Source organism: Schistocerca gregaria, chromosome 6 (assembly GCF_023897955.1).
Source record: "Schistocerca gregaria isolate iqSchGreg1 chromosome 6, iqSchGreg1.2, whole genome shotgun sequence".
NCBI lineage: Eukaryota > Metazoa > Arthropoda > Insecta > Orthoptera > Acrididae > Schistocerca > Schistocerca gregaria.
The window spans coordinates 273,166,007-273,180,878 of record NC_064925.1 but is presented as its reverse complement, the minus strand read 5'-3'; the positions used below and the strand labels follow the sequence as shown (position 1 = coordinate 273,180,878).

At 40.5% G+C, this 14,872-nt stretch overlaps 1 protein-coding gene across 2 annotated transcripts in view; it reads right to left on the bottom strand.

Annotated features, from left to right (window-relative positions):
* The window catches only part of LOC126279057 (exportin-1), a 150,205-nt gene that overhangs the window by 16,505 nt on the left and 118,828 nt on the right, over positions 1-14,872 (bottom strand). For both annotated transcript variants that reach the window (XM_049979488.1, XM_049979486.1), the window contains exons 15-18: positions 2,214-2,399; positions 1,859-2,107; positions 1,643-1,768; positions 1,406-1,532 (exon numbers count right to left, since the gene is read on the bottom strand). In XM_049979488.1, coding sequence (XP_049835445.1) covers positions 1,406-1,532; positions 1,643-1,768; positions 1,859-2,107; positions 2,214-2,399 — 688 coding nt within the window. The remainder of the gene's footprint in view (positions 1-1,405; positions 1,533-1,642; positions 1,769-1,858; positions 2,108-2,213; positions 2,400-14,872) is intronic.

Genomic DNA, 14,872 nt, shown 5'->3' with positions numbered 1-14,872 from the left:
ACTTATTGACAGTTGGAACCAGCATATACATGTATAGAAAGAGAGAGCAGCAATTTTCCAAGTTTTTTCAACAAGAAGATGATTTCGTGTACTGCTCAGACATTCCAAGTCTGATGAATGAGATTGGAATTGAATACAAAAAGGAAGACTGGAGGCTGTTTATACTTTCATCCAAAACTAGCTTAAAGGCTGTTTTATTACACAATGGTAACTTGTATGTATCTATAACTGTTGGACATTCTGTATATATGAAAGACAGTTATGAAAACTTAGAAATAGTTCTAAATAAAATAGGCTATTCTGCTCATGGTTGGATGATAAGTGGCGATCTAAAAGTAACGTGCATGCTCCTTTATCAGCAAGGTGGCTTTACCAAATTTCCACGTTTCTTGCACAGAATAGGACAGTAGAGCTACGCATCAACACTGGTGCAGAAAGAATTGGCCTGTGAAGGAGTTTTTAAAACCTGGTGATAAGAACATTCTACGCAAAAACCTTGTGGACCCAAAAAAAGTACTCCTACTACCTCTACATATAAAGTTTGGCCTAATGAAACAGTTTGTAATGGCTTTGCCTAAATATGGACCATGTTTGAAGTATCTCTGGCAAAAGCTTCCACACCTTTCAGAAGCTAAAATAAAAGAAGGCGTCTTTGTCGGACTTGACATTAGAAAATTAATATCTGATGATAACTTCGATTCCACAATGACTTTAAATGAGAAAGAAGCATGGGTATCATTCAAGCAAGTCATTACAAGTTCTTAGTACATCAAAAAGACCCAGAATATGTTTCTATTATAGCTACAATGTTAAAGAAGTTTAAAAGTTTAGGATATTTAATGAGCCTGAAAGTTCACTTTTTGAACAGTCACTTTGATTACTTCCCGAGCAATGTGGGAGATGTTAGTGAGGAGCAAGGAGAGCGTTTCCACCAGGACATTAAAGTGATGGAAAAACACTACCAAGGCCACTGGAACACCAACATGATGGGCAGCTACTGTTGGTTACTTCACCGAGAAGTTCAGCAAGTGACTCATTGTAGAGAAAGCTACACAAGAAACTTCAAAGAAAAAGGAGAAAGAAAATACAAACCAATTCCAGCTGGCAAGTGAAACCTCTATTAACACATATCATTGTTTTAAGTAGCTCACTGTAAATATAAATCATGCTTGTGTTGTAACAAAGTGTTTCATTAATTTTCCTGTTTAATGTGTAGCAGAGGATTTTTATTCTATATAATAAAAACAATACTACTCAAAAACTATAGGTGATACAAAAAAACTAAGACTAGACTTGGATTCAGCTCATAAAAATCAGCTACCAAAGTAAAAAAAAGTTTTTTTAAAAAAATTTTTCGTTGGCCTGTGCCATGTTTCCCCGCATGCAATATGTTTTGTCTTATTACCTGCAGCATGTGATGTGTCAGTAACTACTGAAAAAATGTGCTGTAGAATATCAGTGAAATATGTCTGGTAGAAGCTCTGTGCTGCTTGGTCATGCTGCTCCACATTTTGAAGTAACTGATATAAGATCTGTAAACAAAACTCACATTTGTCATAAGATTTATATTTACCTCTTTCTTAAATTTGTAAATATGTAATTAACACCACCAGAAACTGTCAAACACTGACTGATAACTGACCTGCAGTCCTGTGTCAGCAACATTCCTCATGGTATGCTTGAATGCCCAAATTATTGAATCTAACACCAATTTAAACTGAGCAGGTGGTATACTCAGGAAAGCTGGAAAGCAGTGATTATTTACAGCCTGCAACCATTGGAAAAATCAGTCAGTTGTATAGTAACAAGGATACACAAAAGGAAGAGTTAAATGAGTTGTAATTTTTCAGTATCTTACTTGCAACAGCAGGAAAAAATTTGTCCTATGTTCTGGATACTCTTCAAAGTCTTTGTTGATCATTTCCAGTGTACATTCAAATACAGCATCAAATATTTTTGGAACTTCACTTGTAATATGGCCTTCCAATTTATTGACAATGGTGGCCATTGCACTCAGTACCTCAGGTTCTCTTGCAGATGGTACAGCTGTCCGTTGGTAATCCAACAACACAGCATCAAGCAAATGAGGAATGAAGTTTTCAAGAACCTGGATGATGAATCAACATATTGATGGTAAATTGTTACTAGCATTTGACTGTATTAGACTAATTAAAGTTATTTTTGACTGAATCTGGCCACTTATCTCCACTCACCATAGTATGGTCATTTGACCTGCTGATCCAGTCTGAAATTAGCTTCAGTGTTTCCTTTTTCACTACCCTCATGCTCTTTATCAGAGGTTGCTTAGTTACACTTTCTCCATGCACTGCTATAGCTGCACTTATGTTCTCACTCATCACTTTGTAAACATTAAGCATGTCCAAGTAAATACGGCCCAGCTGTGGAATTAAAAAGTAATATTCAATTATTTATCTGTTCTGTGGCTCTTATGTGCCAGAAGTCACCAATGTAGAGAGTGCCAATAGATGTATATTTTCTTATGGGAAATACAGCTATATAACTGGCATTTACTTTAAGCTGGGCTACAATAAACTTTAATAAGTGTAATTCAAACACACAGTATCTACTCACTCACCTTTGGAGTGAAACATATTGTGAGTAGCAAGTTTCCTTCTCATAATATTATAAATATTTTCAAACTGTGACTCATTCTTACAACAAACTTCGCAAGTTTACTGACAAGCTGATCACAGTAAGCCTTGGGAGAGATGGGGCAGGGGGATGAGGTTATTAATGTACCATTTACTTCATGGGTTGTGTATTTCAAACATGAAGCTACTAGACAATGAAAGGTAATGACGAAAGAACATTCTACACTGAAATTGAGAAATGACATTACTTGTTACCATACACGGTTTGGTTACTAAACTCTAAATCAATGTTGAAACCTCAATAAAAATGCATTTTAAGAGAACTTTTACATTTAAATCACTTATTATTCAGCACATACAAAATATAATAACCAGATTTGGATTGCTGATCACTGAGCATACCTTACACAACAAATATTGGACAAGTGTGGCAAAAATGTTAAATACTGTTAGAGTAACTGAACAATGTGTGTGAAAATTTCATACTCTTTTTTTATCAGCAGCTCAAGAACTTAAGAGGACAAGACATCAAGGAAATTAAATGGAAGAGATGAATTCCAAAACCACTAATGACCAGGAACTGGGACAAGTGTAGTGTCCAAACACAGCAGATAAATAAAATGCCTTCTGAACAATTGACTGATGGTTGCTTCAACACAGAAGACATCATGTTAACAGCTTTTCTAAATATGGAGCCACATCTCTGGTAACTTACACAAGCAATTACTATTAAATATCAACTTAGCCTTGGTCATAGTAACTCGGAGGCTGCAAATGGTGAAGTATCTGTAACATATGTAACACATAGTCAACTGTATACAACACATTAATTGACACATCCAAGCATAATGTGCCCTTCCAAATGGTGAAATCTATTACTACAAAGAATGATGGATTTCAACACTGTGCAATTTCTGATGAAGTGTGAAGGCAGAATGTATTATCCTTACAGAGAGTCAGCTGCTTGCATCAATACAGGTGGCACTGTTTTCAGATTGAATTCTATGTAGTAACCTCAGTTCACTTAGTGAAACTAATCATTTTATTTCAGCATAAAACTGTTCCCAGAATTAGAAAGTTTTTAAAATTATTATTATCGTTATTATTATCATTATTATTATTAATATTATTTGTGTGCCTAGCTCCAAAGATCAGTGAGATGGTAATGCCTCCTATTTTTACTTTTTTATTTTTCAAGAAAAGTACATCGCACATCATCGTAGAAGAGCTACAATATTCACAGCCAATTTGTCACTTCTCAAAATCTTTGCCCCCAGTTCTTTTCCACCTTGAAACACACACGTTTACCTGTGCAGTATAAATCATCATCCTGTTTCTTCAGCCACTAGTACACAGGGTTTTTCCAAGATCCCTTTATCTTCAAAGTGGTTGCCCCCAACAAGCTCCTTTGAGTGGGCCAAACAGATGGAAATCTGATGGTGCAAGGGACTGAATGCAGTTGTTTCGTTTGGCCCTTTATTCTGATTGGTCAACATCTTCAGTACCCAGTGTCCACAAATCTTTGCATAGCCCAGTTTTACAACAGTGCCTATTACACCGCATTTACCAACAGATAACTGGTAACAAATTTCATGTTTTGTGAGCCAGTGGACATCATCCATGATTCGGCCAACTGAAGGATGATGTGTGTAGTCACTTCAGTCACTGGTTGGCCACTCTGTGTCGCATCAGCCAACTGCCACTTCACTTTTTCTACAGTCACAAACCCACTATCTAACGGTATTGATGCCCACAGTTGCCTTCTGCAGCCATTCACTAAGGCAACAGGGCATTTCAACTTCTGCAGTAAGCATTCAATTACAGAAGTTGATCCTTTACGTATGTCAAAAAACTTTGACAGTGATGCCGTAAGCTGTAGGTGGTTTGTGGAACTGCACCAAACTCATGATTACTGTATTACCAACTTAATGATGGGGAGAGGGGGGGGGATTAATTTCTGGCTCATCCTCATGAATATGAATGTGATAACTTGCACATAGAGCAAATCACCTCAGCTTCTACAAATGCTGAACTGCCTTTCCTACTGCTGACGGACTGAGATGATACCTCCATCATTGAAAAGCATTTGATACAGTCTAACACTGCTAGCGTGTCAACAAATGTGTATCAAAATGAATGGTGTGCCACTGCATCAATGCCCTGCTGTGACACATCATTCAAGCAAGGAATGGTAAGATTTGTAGGCTGACTGTGACAACCACATTCAGCAGCACTATGGCCACCTGATCTTTAACCCATGAACTACTTTCTGCCAGTCAGCTGAAGTCATTAGTCTACAACAATAACCTATGTAGCCTAATGGATGAAGCACACAACTCAGTCGGTGATAACACAACTAAGGGGGCGACATCTTCAGAACAAAGGGACGTACTTGTCCAGTACTCAGAATGAAAATTCATTTTTGCACAGGTGGAAAAACTGGGGGGGTGGGGGGGAGGGGGGGGAGGGGGGGGGGGTGGCGAGAAAGGAAAAGGACAGAAGCAGGGAAGGGGAAAACACTGGTGGGTGCATTGGCAAAGAGCAATGCACAATGATGCTGAGGGAATGTGAATTGGTTGGGGGTATGAGGGGACAGGATCTGTTGGATAAAGGGTGTGGGGACAATAGGTTGCTGTAGATTGAGGCAGAAATAATTTCAGAAGCAAAGAATGCATCGTAAGGACAAATCCCATCTGTGCAGTTCAGAAAAGCTGATGGTGAAGAAACCTGATGGTTCGAGTTGTGAAGCAACCATTAAAATAAAGAAGTGTTCAGATGCAAGTTGTGTAGGGAGAGCGAAGTGGACTACCCTGTGACACAATTCCGTGGTGGCCATTCATCCTAATGGACAGCTAGTAAGTAGTCATAACAATATAAAAAGCTGTGCAATGATTGCAGCAGAGCTGGTATATGACATGGTTGCTTTCACAAGTGGCCCAGCTTTTGATGGGGATAAGCCTGTGACAGGAACAGAACAGCAAATGCTGAGTAGGTAGATTAGGCAGGTTTTGCATCTGGGACATCCACAGGGATACAATCCCTGTGGAAAGGGGTTGGGACGGAGCGGCATGGTGATGGACTAGGATGTTGTGGAAGTTGAGTGGGCAACAAAATACCAAATACCAAATACCAAATACCAATACCAAATACCAAAATACCACGAGGGGTGGTAAGAACCTTGGGTAGGAGTTCCCTTATTTCAGGGCACAATAAAGGACAGCCCTGGCAAACAATATGGTTCAGTTGTTCTAGTTCGGAATGGTATTGAGTGGCGAAGGGGACACTACTTTGTAGCTGATCCCTGGGGGTGGTGAGAGGATCGGGGATGTGGTATGGTCTGGACTAGGTTTGGAAGATAGTGCCTTTCTGTGAAGGCCTTGGCGAGACTTGCAACAGACTGGGCAATGGAGCTCCAGTCACTGCAGATACACCGTCCCCATGTGGCCAGTCTGTCGAGGAGGAATTTTTTGGCATGGAACGGATGCCAGATGTCAAAATGCAGGTACTGTTGGTGGTTTGTGTGGTTAATGTGGAAAGCAGTGTGGATGGAGCCATAATCGAGGAAGAGGTCACCATCAAGGAAGGAGGAATGTTGGGTTGAGGAGGACCACGTGAAACAGATGGGAGAGAAGGTGTTGACGTTGTGAAGGAATGAGAACAGGGTATCTTGACCATGCGTCCAGTTCGATGAACTCAAACCAGAACAGGTGTCTGCATTTTGGGAGGCTAGGTAAGTTTTCTCTAGATGGGCCACAAATAGTTCGGCACACGAAGTTTCCCTGTGGGTGGTCATGGCTATGCCATGGATTTGTTTCTATACCTCCCCTTCAAAGGAGACATAGTTGTGTGTTAGGACAAAGTTAGTAAGCTGTATGAGAAATGAGGTAGTGGGTTTGGTTTCTGAAGGACATTGGGAAAGTTGTAGTTCATAGCAGAAAGACAATGGACATGAGGGATGTTGGTATATAGCAATTGGCTCAACAGTGACGAGTACAAATCCAGGATACAAAGGGGTAGGGATGGTGAAGGAAGTAGTTGGTATCTTTGATGTGGGAGGCTAGAACTTGGGTAAGTGATTGGAAGTGTTGGTCAATGAGAGCTGAAATCCTTTTCAATGGAAACGGGTGGGGGCACAATAACCAATTACAATGGGGTGTCCAAGATTTTGGGGTTTATGTATTTTGGGGAGCATGTAGAAAATGGGTGTGCAGGGTTTCATAGGAGTGAGGATGCAAATGGATTCAAGGGAGAGAGGTCCTAGGAAGTGCCTAAGGCTTCTTGCAGAGTTTGGAAGTTATGTTAGACTTCTAGGATAGCATCACACTGCCAAGATTTTATTATTGGAGGAGTCAGACAATTGGCAGAGGCCTTCCACCATGTGGTCACTGCAAATCAGATTCCAGACACCACCCCAAGAAGTAGCCCAGCTGCTGGCATCCTACTGCCATCTTGGCAAACTGTCCTCTTCTCTACCCCACTCCAGACTGCTGCTTTTGTCCAATGCAACAGTCGCATTGTAGCCAGAGACAGTGGTTATGGGTGCATGAGGTGTGCCTGTTGTGTAAATGTGTGTGTATTTTCGTTTGTGAGAAAAGGCTTTGGCCAAAAGCTCAGTGCGTAATAGATTTTTTCATTGTGCCTGTCTCCAACCAAATGTGTTATCTCTACAAGGAGCAGCAATCTATCCTTTTCAAAATATTGTTGAAAACAGTAAGGCTAAAATAACCCTGAAATCAGTTTTCTAATTTACTACTGAAAAAAAAAAAGCGCACTATTTGAACACTATTACCACTTTCATGTTCCCTCTCACTCCATAGTTTATTATACCTTTTATCATAAATGAAAAAGGTGGCTCAACCAAGAAAAGAAGAGTTATTAATTACATCTTAGTGAAGATTAAGAGATCCAACTGGGTGGATTCCAACAACCAATCCAGAATTTCACACTACGGTGTTTTTAATATACGCAGCCCTACAATTTCGATCAATTGGCTTACTGGCAACAAATACGTATGGGCAGCTCAGCAACCTGTACAGCAATGTGGTGACTCTCACTCCCTAGACTAAATGTACTATGGGTGTCAAAGGGACTGACACTGCTGAATCATGATACTGAGATTATGATTGGAGACTTTAAGCCCCTGCTCGAATGTGACCTGTAAGCAAACTGGTCATTCTGACCTTGGCCTTTGAAATTTAGAAGCATTTAGCCCTAAAACTTTTCTAAGGTTCAGCACTGCTGAAGTATTGTGCAAAATTCTGCAGGCCCTGGCAGCTAAGTACACCACGGGTAGGATTTCTGGAGGCCCTGCTGTCTCGGCTAAGATCCTACATTGGCATTCCAGACCAAGTGAAAGAATTTCAGGATCAAAAAAAGCAGTACCATATCAATGAGTATCTCGAGAAAGTCTATTAACAAACTTCCAAGAACAGACTTTAAATTATGACTCTAGGAATATACTACAAACCCCTATGTATTGCTCACTTAGGGATCACGAGGATAAGATCAGAACAATTATTGCACACACTGAGGCATTGAAACAATCATTCTCCCGTGCTCCAAACATGAATGGAAAGGAAGATACCTGAATGAGTGGTGCAATGGGATGTACCCTCTGCCATGCATCTCATGGTGGTTTTCAGAGTATAGATGTAGATGTAAATATAAATGCAGATGTAGATAGTGGACTCAGTCCACTGGACTAGGGCAATGGCTTCAGACAGTTGGCCAACCATAACTAAATCTGCACCTGCACCTTGGTACACAAAATTTGGCCAACTATTTCGAATACTTTACCGCACAACAGGAGTGAGAGTGACACTGATATGATACACGAGTTGGGGTGGCTGTCACTGAAACAAAGGCGGTTTTCTTTGTGGGCTGATCTATTTACGAAATTTCAATCACCAACTTTCTCTTCCGAATGCGAAAATATTTTGTTGACACCCACCTACATAGGGAGAAATGATCATCATATTAAAATACAAGAAATCAGAGCTCAAACGGAAAGATTTGGGTGTTCCTTTTTCCCATGCACTATTTGAGAGTTGAATGGTAGAGAAGTAGTATGACAATAGTTCGATGAACCCTCAGCCAGGCACATAAGTGTGAATTGCAGAGTAACGCTGTAGCTGTAGATCTGTAAAACAAAGATAGTTTAGAGGAGCTGGAAGAGAACTAAAGAAGATCAAATAGGGTGTAACAAAGCACTGTTCACACTTTTCTTTTGGTATTGATTCCCCGAATCTAAAAAAATAAATTTTCCTTTACTCTCAACTCTTAATACACTAGAGAGAAAGGTTTTAGTGTTGGCCATGGAACATGCTAAAGAACCCTACTTTTCAGGGATTCCTGGAGAGTATCAGTGGTTGCAGTATAACAAGTTAGTTGACACAAACATATATTTGAGACTAAATTTGGCTTCCAGCTGACAAGACCACTGACAGCTGTAGCAGATATATAGCTAATGCTGAAGTGGAGAACTCAGATTCCCAAGCACCAGGAAAACTTCACCTACTCCTGTGGAAAGAAATGGAAAGACAAATCAAAGTACTGCAGCCCAGAATCAGAACTGTCCTATGCATCCTATGACCAGGAGAAGATAGGGAAGTCAAATGTTTGCTGTTGGTGACAGTCACTGCTGCCTCTATGTTAAAAGCAAGAGTAACAATGACAAAATTCTACCCCATCCACTAAAATTATTCAGGGGAAGAAGATTGAAGATGGATTGTATTGGGGGCTGCAGGCAATTGAGTTGATGAAACATGCACAACTGACCTCTTGTGTTTCTCAGCCTACAAAAATTTACTGAGAAAAGAGGGGAGTTTCACTTCACAAAACATAGGAATGTGGTTGAATGCGAATTGCAATAGCAAAAAATAATATAAATGTTTTTGTTGTTGTAGCTTTAGGCAATGAATTGTGGTCATACATAGGTATTACCCATTCAGTTTACAATTGCTGTTTTAGCTGGGCCTGCTGCGACCTGTTGTCGTATGCTACTATTGGTAGTTTCGGATGATGCACGAACAGTATAACTGCGCTCATGAAAATGTAACACGGTTTGCGAACTGTACTTTGTATATGTCCAGCAGATAAAACACACCCACACATTCTTGTATAGAAAAACAATCGAAATTAACAATAATAACAATCGAAATTAACAATAATAACATGAAACTGTTATTTTATGGACTACAATGCAGCTGTGCATGAGTTTAGGAGACAATGGTTCACTCTGTTTTAATATATTCTTCTACATGTAAAAAAAGTATTATAATATATAACTGAAGCCAACGTGTGCTATATTTGCTATTAACACATTCGTCTGCAGAGAATCATGCAAAATTAAAATGAAACCGTTGCTTTTGGATCTAATAACTGGAGTCGGTCGTGCAGCAAATAAAAATAAGTTTGCTGTTAACACATTATTCTGCAGGAAAGCATAAGGAATGAAAAAGAAACAGAAATTTGGGGTACGATCTAATAATCCTAACAAAGATCGGTCCCCACTGGAGGGGGCGGTGTTGATTTTTTGAAACTATATATACAGTGGTGTAGGGTATGAACCCAGGTATCACATCCTGGAATGATTCATTCTAGTGGGCCGTTGTTTGCAAAGTAATGGATGGGGGCAGGGGAGGGGGAATCGGAATTTTGCATGAAGACCTATTCCATTAAATTAGAGAGTACATACTGTCAGCTGAAGTAGTGCCGTGAACAACACTTCTATTTACTGTGCAAGAGGTTGTAGGTTGTCTGTCAGGTGCTGCAACATTTTTTAAATTTGATCACTATATTATTAAATCTCGTAGCGAAAAATATATTTTTGACTGCATTGCAAAACTAACAGAAACATACTATTCTACTTTTGTTTTTTGATCAATATAAACATTTAAACATTAATCTGAATAAAAAAAATTATTAAAATCACATACACAAGCATTCCAAACGAAAAAAGTAAGACAAGAACAAAATATATGACCTAGTGAAAAATTTAATACAATGTTTTCAACAACCTTTAATCCATATATAAAGGCTGAACACCTAGCTCTATTGCACATATCTACTGACTCGGTAGAGCTGTTGCTGATATTTGAAGCAGTTCTCTCTGTTGAGTCTGAGCCAGCTCATCCAATACACCCTCAGAACCATGCGAAAAAATCTCACTGTCACTGGTTGAAACCAAGCGAGGTGACGCAGTGGTTAGCACACTGGACTCGCATTCAGGAGAACGACGGTTCAATCCCGTCTCCGGCCATCCTGATTTAGGTTTTCCGTGATTTCCCTAAATCGCTTCAGGCAAATGCCAGGATGGTTCCTTTGAAAGGGCATGGCCGATTTCCTTCCCCATCCTTCCCTCACCCGAGCTTGCACTCCGTCTCTAATGACCTCGTTGTCGACGGGACGTTAAACACTAATCTCCTCCTCCTCCTGGTTGAAGATGAATAATTACGCTCTCAATAGGTTCGCCCATCAGCGCGTCTGCGCCAGTATATGCCCATAATAGTTTTCACTTTATCACAAGCCTCCTTACAGTCATCTTTCGCAATGCTCTGTATTGCCGCTGTAGTCATTTGTTTAAGTAGGGAAAGGGTAAGGCTGCGGACATTATTCGCTGAAACTTCTTGTTTCATTAAATTCCAGATAAGTTTGATGGGGTTCAGATCACAGCTGTAGGGTGGAAGGCGAACACTAATTCCTTTTCCATGTTCTTTTAGTACTCTACCTACTGTATATTCTGGTTAAGGTTTGTAAAGTTTCACACTTCCAAAAGTTTGTTGCATGTTAAATCCGCACCCGACAGAATTTTATGCTTAGTCAGCCATGATCGCATATATGCTTTACGAGAAGATGTGTTAGTACTTTATTTTCTTGAATACAATGCTAGGGTGGATTGTCTAATACCACAGTACTTACACCTGGAATATTTGGTATGAAGTGATCTTGCAGCCATTTTGTATAATTTTCACTGTTCATTTCATTGTGATAATCTTGCGATGCTGATCTTGAATCAAAGATGAGCTCTGCACCCTTACTGAACCCCATTTCTGCTGCCACATGAACTACTATTGCTCTTTGTCCAGAACTTTCATTTTACCACACATTTTGTACGTCATTTTGCTGCCAACGTTTACTGATAGTATTGCGTGTATGCACCAATGTTTCATCAGTATACATGACAGGTTTCTTTGCACCTTTATCATTTTCTCTCAAAATTCTCTACTTCTGGCCATTAAACTTGCTACACCATGAAGATGATGTGCTCCAGAAGCGAAATTTAACCGACAGGAAGAAGATTATGCGATATGCAAATGATTAGCTTTTCAGAGCATTCACACAAGGTTGGCACCGGTGGCAACACCTACAACATGCTGACATGAGGAAAGTTTCCAACCGATTTCTCATACACAAACAGCAGTTGACTGGCGTTGCCTGGTGAAACATTGTGATGCCTCGTGTAAGGAGGACACCATCACATTTCTGACTTAGATAAAGGTCAGATTGTAGCCTATCGCGATTGCAGTTTCTTGTATCGCGACATTGCTGCTCACGTTGGTCGAGATCCAATGACTGTTAGCAGAATATGGAATCGGTGGGTTCAGGAGGGTAATACGGAACGCCGTGCTGGATCCCAATGGCCTCTTATCACTAGCAGGCGAGATGACAGGCATCTTATCCGCATGGCTGTAATGGATCGTGCAGCCACGTCTCGATCCCTGAGTCAACAGATGGGGACGTTTGCAAGACGACAACCGTCTGCATGAACACTTCGACGATGTTTGCAGCAGCGTGGACTATCAGCTCTGAGACCATGACTGCGGTTACCCTTGATACTGCATCACAGACAGGAGTGCCTGCGATGATGTACTCAACGACGAACCTGGGTTCACGAATGGCAAAATGTCATTTTTTCGGATGAATGCGGGTTCTGTTTACAGCATCATGATGGTCACATCTGTTTTTGCCGACATCGTGGCGAACACACATTGGAAGCGTGTAATCATCATCGCCATACTGGGGAATCACTCGGTGTGATGGTATGGGGTGCCATTGGTTACACATCTCGGCCACCTCTTTTTCATATTGATGGCACTTTGAACAGTGGACGTTACATTTCAATGTGTTGCGACCCGTGGCTCTACCCTTCACTCGATCCCTGCGAAACCCTACATTTCAGCAGCATAATGCCGGACCGCATGTTGCAGGTCCTGTGCGGGCCTTTCTGGATACAGCAATTGTTCGACTGCTGACCTGGCCAGCACATCCTCCAGATCTCTCACAAACTGAAAACGCCTCGTCAATGGTGGTCATGCAACTGGCTCGTCACTCTACGCCAATAACCACTCGTGATGAACTGTGGTATTGTGTTGAAGCAGCATGGGCAGCTGTACCTGTACACGCCATCCAAGCTCTGTTTGACTCAATGCCCAGGCGTATCAAGGCCGTTATTATGGCCAGATGTGGTTGTTCTGGGTACTGATTTCTCAGGATCTATGCACCTAAATTGCGTGAAAATGTAATCACATGTCAGTTCTAGTATAATATATTTGTCCAATGAATACCCGTTTATCATCTGCATTTCTTCTTGGTGTAGCAATTTTAACGGCCAGTAGTGTAAGAAGATGTGCACGGCATGCTACAATGTCCTCCCTCTCAACCTGAACTGTTTGTCTATTTTTACATTTCTTAAAACAAAATCCCTTACAACTTTCAAAGTATACAATGATTGGATCTAAATGTTCAAGACCAGACATAATTTAATGTGTAAATGCATTCGAGTTAATGCTGGAAGCGTAAACACTGACACAGTTCAATCGTGGAAAAATACTTTTCCATCACTCACAGAATTTACAGTCCCAATGATGTTTTTAATGGAGATGAAATGGACTTATTTCTTCACCTTTTGTCTGATAAAACTTCAAGATCAGAGGGGGAAAAAATGTAAAAAAGATGCTAACTGTTTCATTATATTGCAGTGAAAGTGAACCAGGAAAGTTGGTGCCACTAATAACTGGAAATGCAAAGAGTACATGATGCTTTAAAATGTGCTGTCATTTCCATGTAAGTAAACATCTAATGCGAATGCATGTGTAACAACAGCTATTTTCGAATAATTCTTGCATGCCTGGGATGCAAGGTTTGGTGTTGGAAATAGGAGAATCCTCTGTTTATTGACCAGTGTGCAGTGCATCCCCAAGATACATTGTGTGTGGAGAATATAAACGTAGTGTCTCCTCCCCCCCCCCCCCCCCCCAAATGCATTGCCACCTTCACCCACTTGACCAAGTCATCTAAGTCATCTAAACAAAAGCACAGGATAGCTTTTGTGCACAAATGGCTGGTCTGTCTTCTACTAGGATGAGAAATGTCACAATCTTTGACACTATGCCGTTTTGTACCAAGTGCTTGGGATTCCGTGCAAGAATGCACAATCTCAAACTGCTTCAATAAGGCTGGCTTTCAATGCATGTTTACAAAAGACGACATGCCAGAAAACTAAGCCACTGCAGCTGAACAATGGCAGCAAATAATGGGGCAAGATGACAACATTGGCTATCTTGGCTTTGATGAATGTGCTGAATATGACAAAGGTGTTACAATACATCAGTCCAAGACAACTGACGAAGTTATATTAGTTGTGAGCATGACATAGCATCCTATGACAAATTAATGGCTTCACAAAAAACAACCTAGAACAGATAGTTCAGAACTCCATTCATGATAGAAACATATTGGATCCAAGGATGTCCACATCAAAACTGATATCAGTGCCCATGATGTGGTTGTGGCAACAATGATTACCAACGTACAAAGGACAACTAGAAGAAGCAGAAAGTTATGTGGGGGAAGGTCACAAAGTTAATGTACAATAATTTCATTACCAAAAAGTTTAATACGTAACAAAATAAAATCACAAATGAACTTACATCTTTTACATACTTTTCTACATTGTCACGAATGTTCGACACATTTCTCCCACCACGGTACCAGTTTAAGTATGCCCCGTTCATTGAAGTCCATTTGGTTGAAATGTAGCCACCTGTGGATTGCTTATTTCACTTCCGCATCTACCACAAAGCTCTGGCTGGCCAGGAGTTTCTTCATGGGACCAAACATGAAAGTCCGATGGTGCAAAATCCAGACTGTATGATGGATGCTGGAGCAACTCCCACTCAAATCTGGTGAGTTTCTCATGAACAGGAGCACACGCATGGAGACGAGCATTGTAATGAATATGTTTGACGCTGTCAGCATTA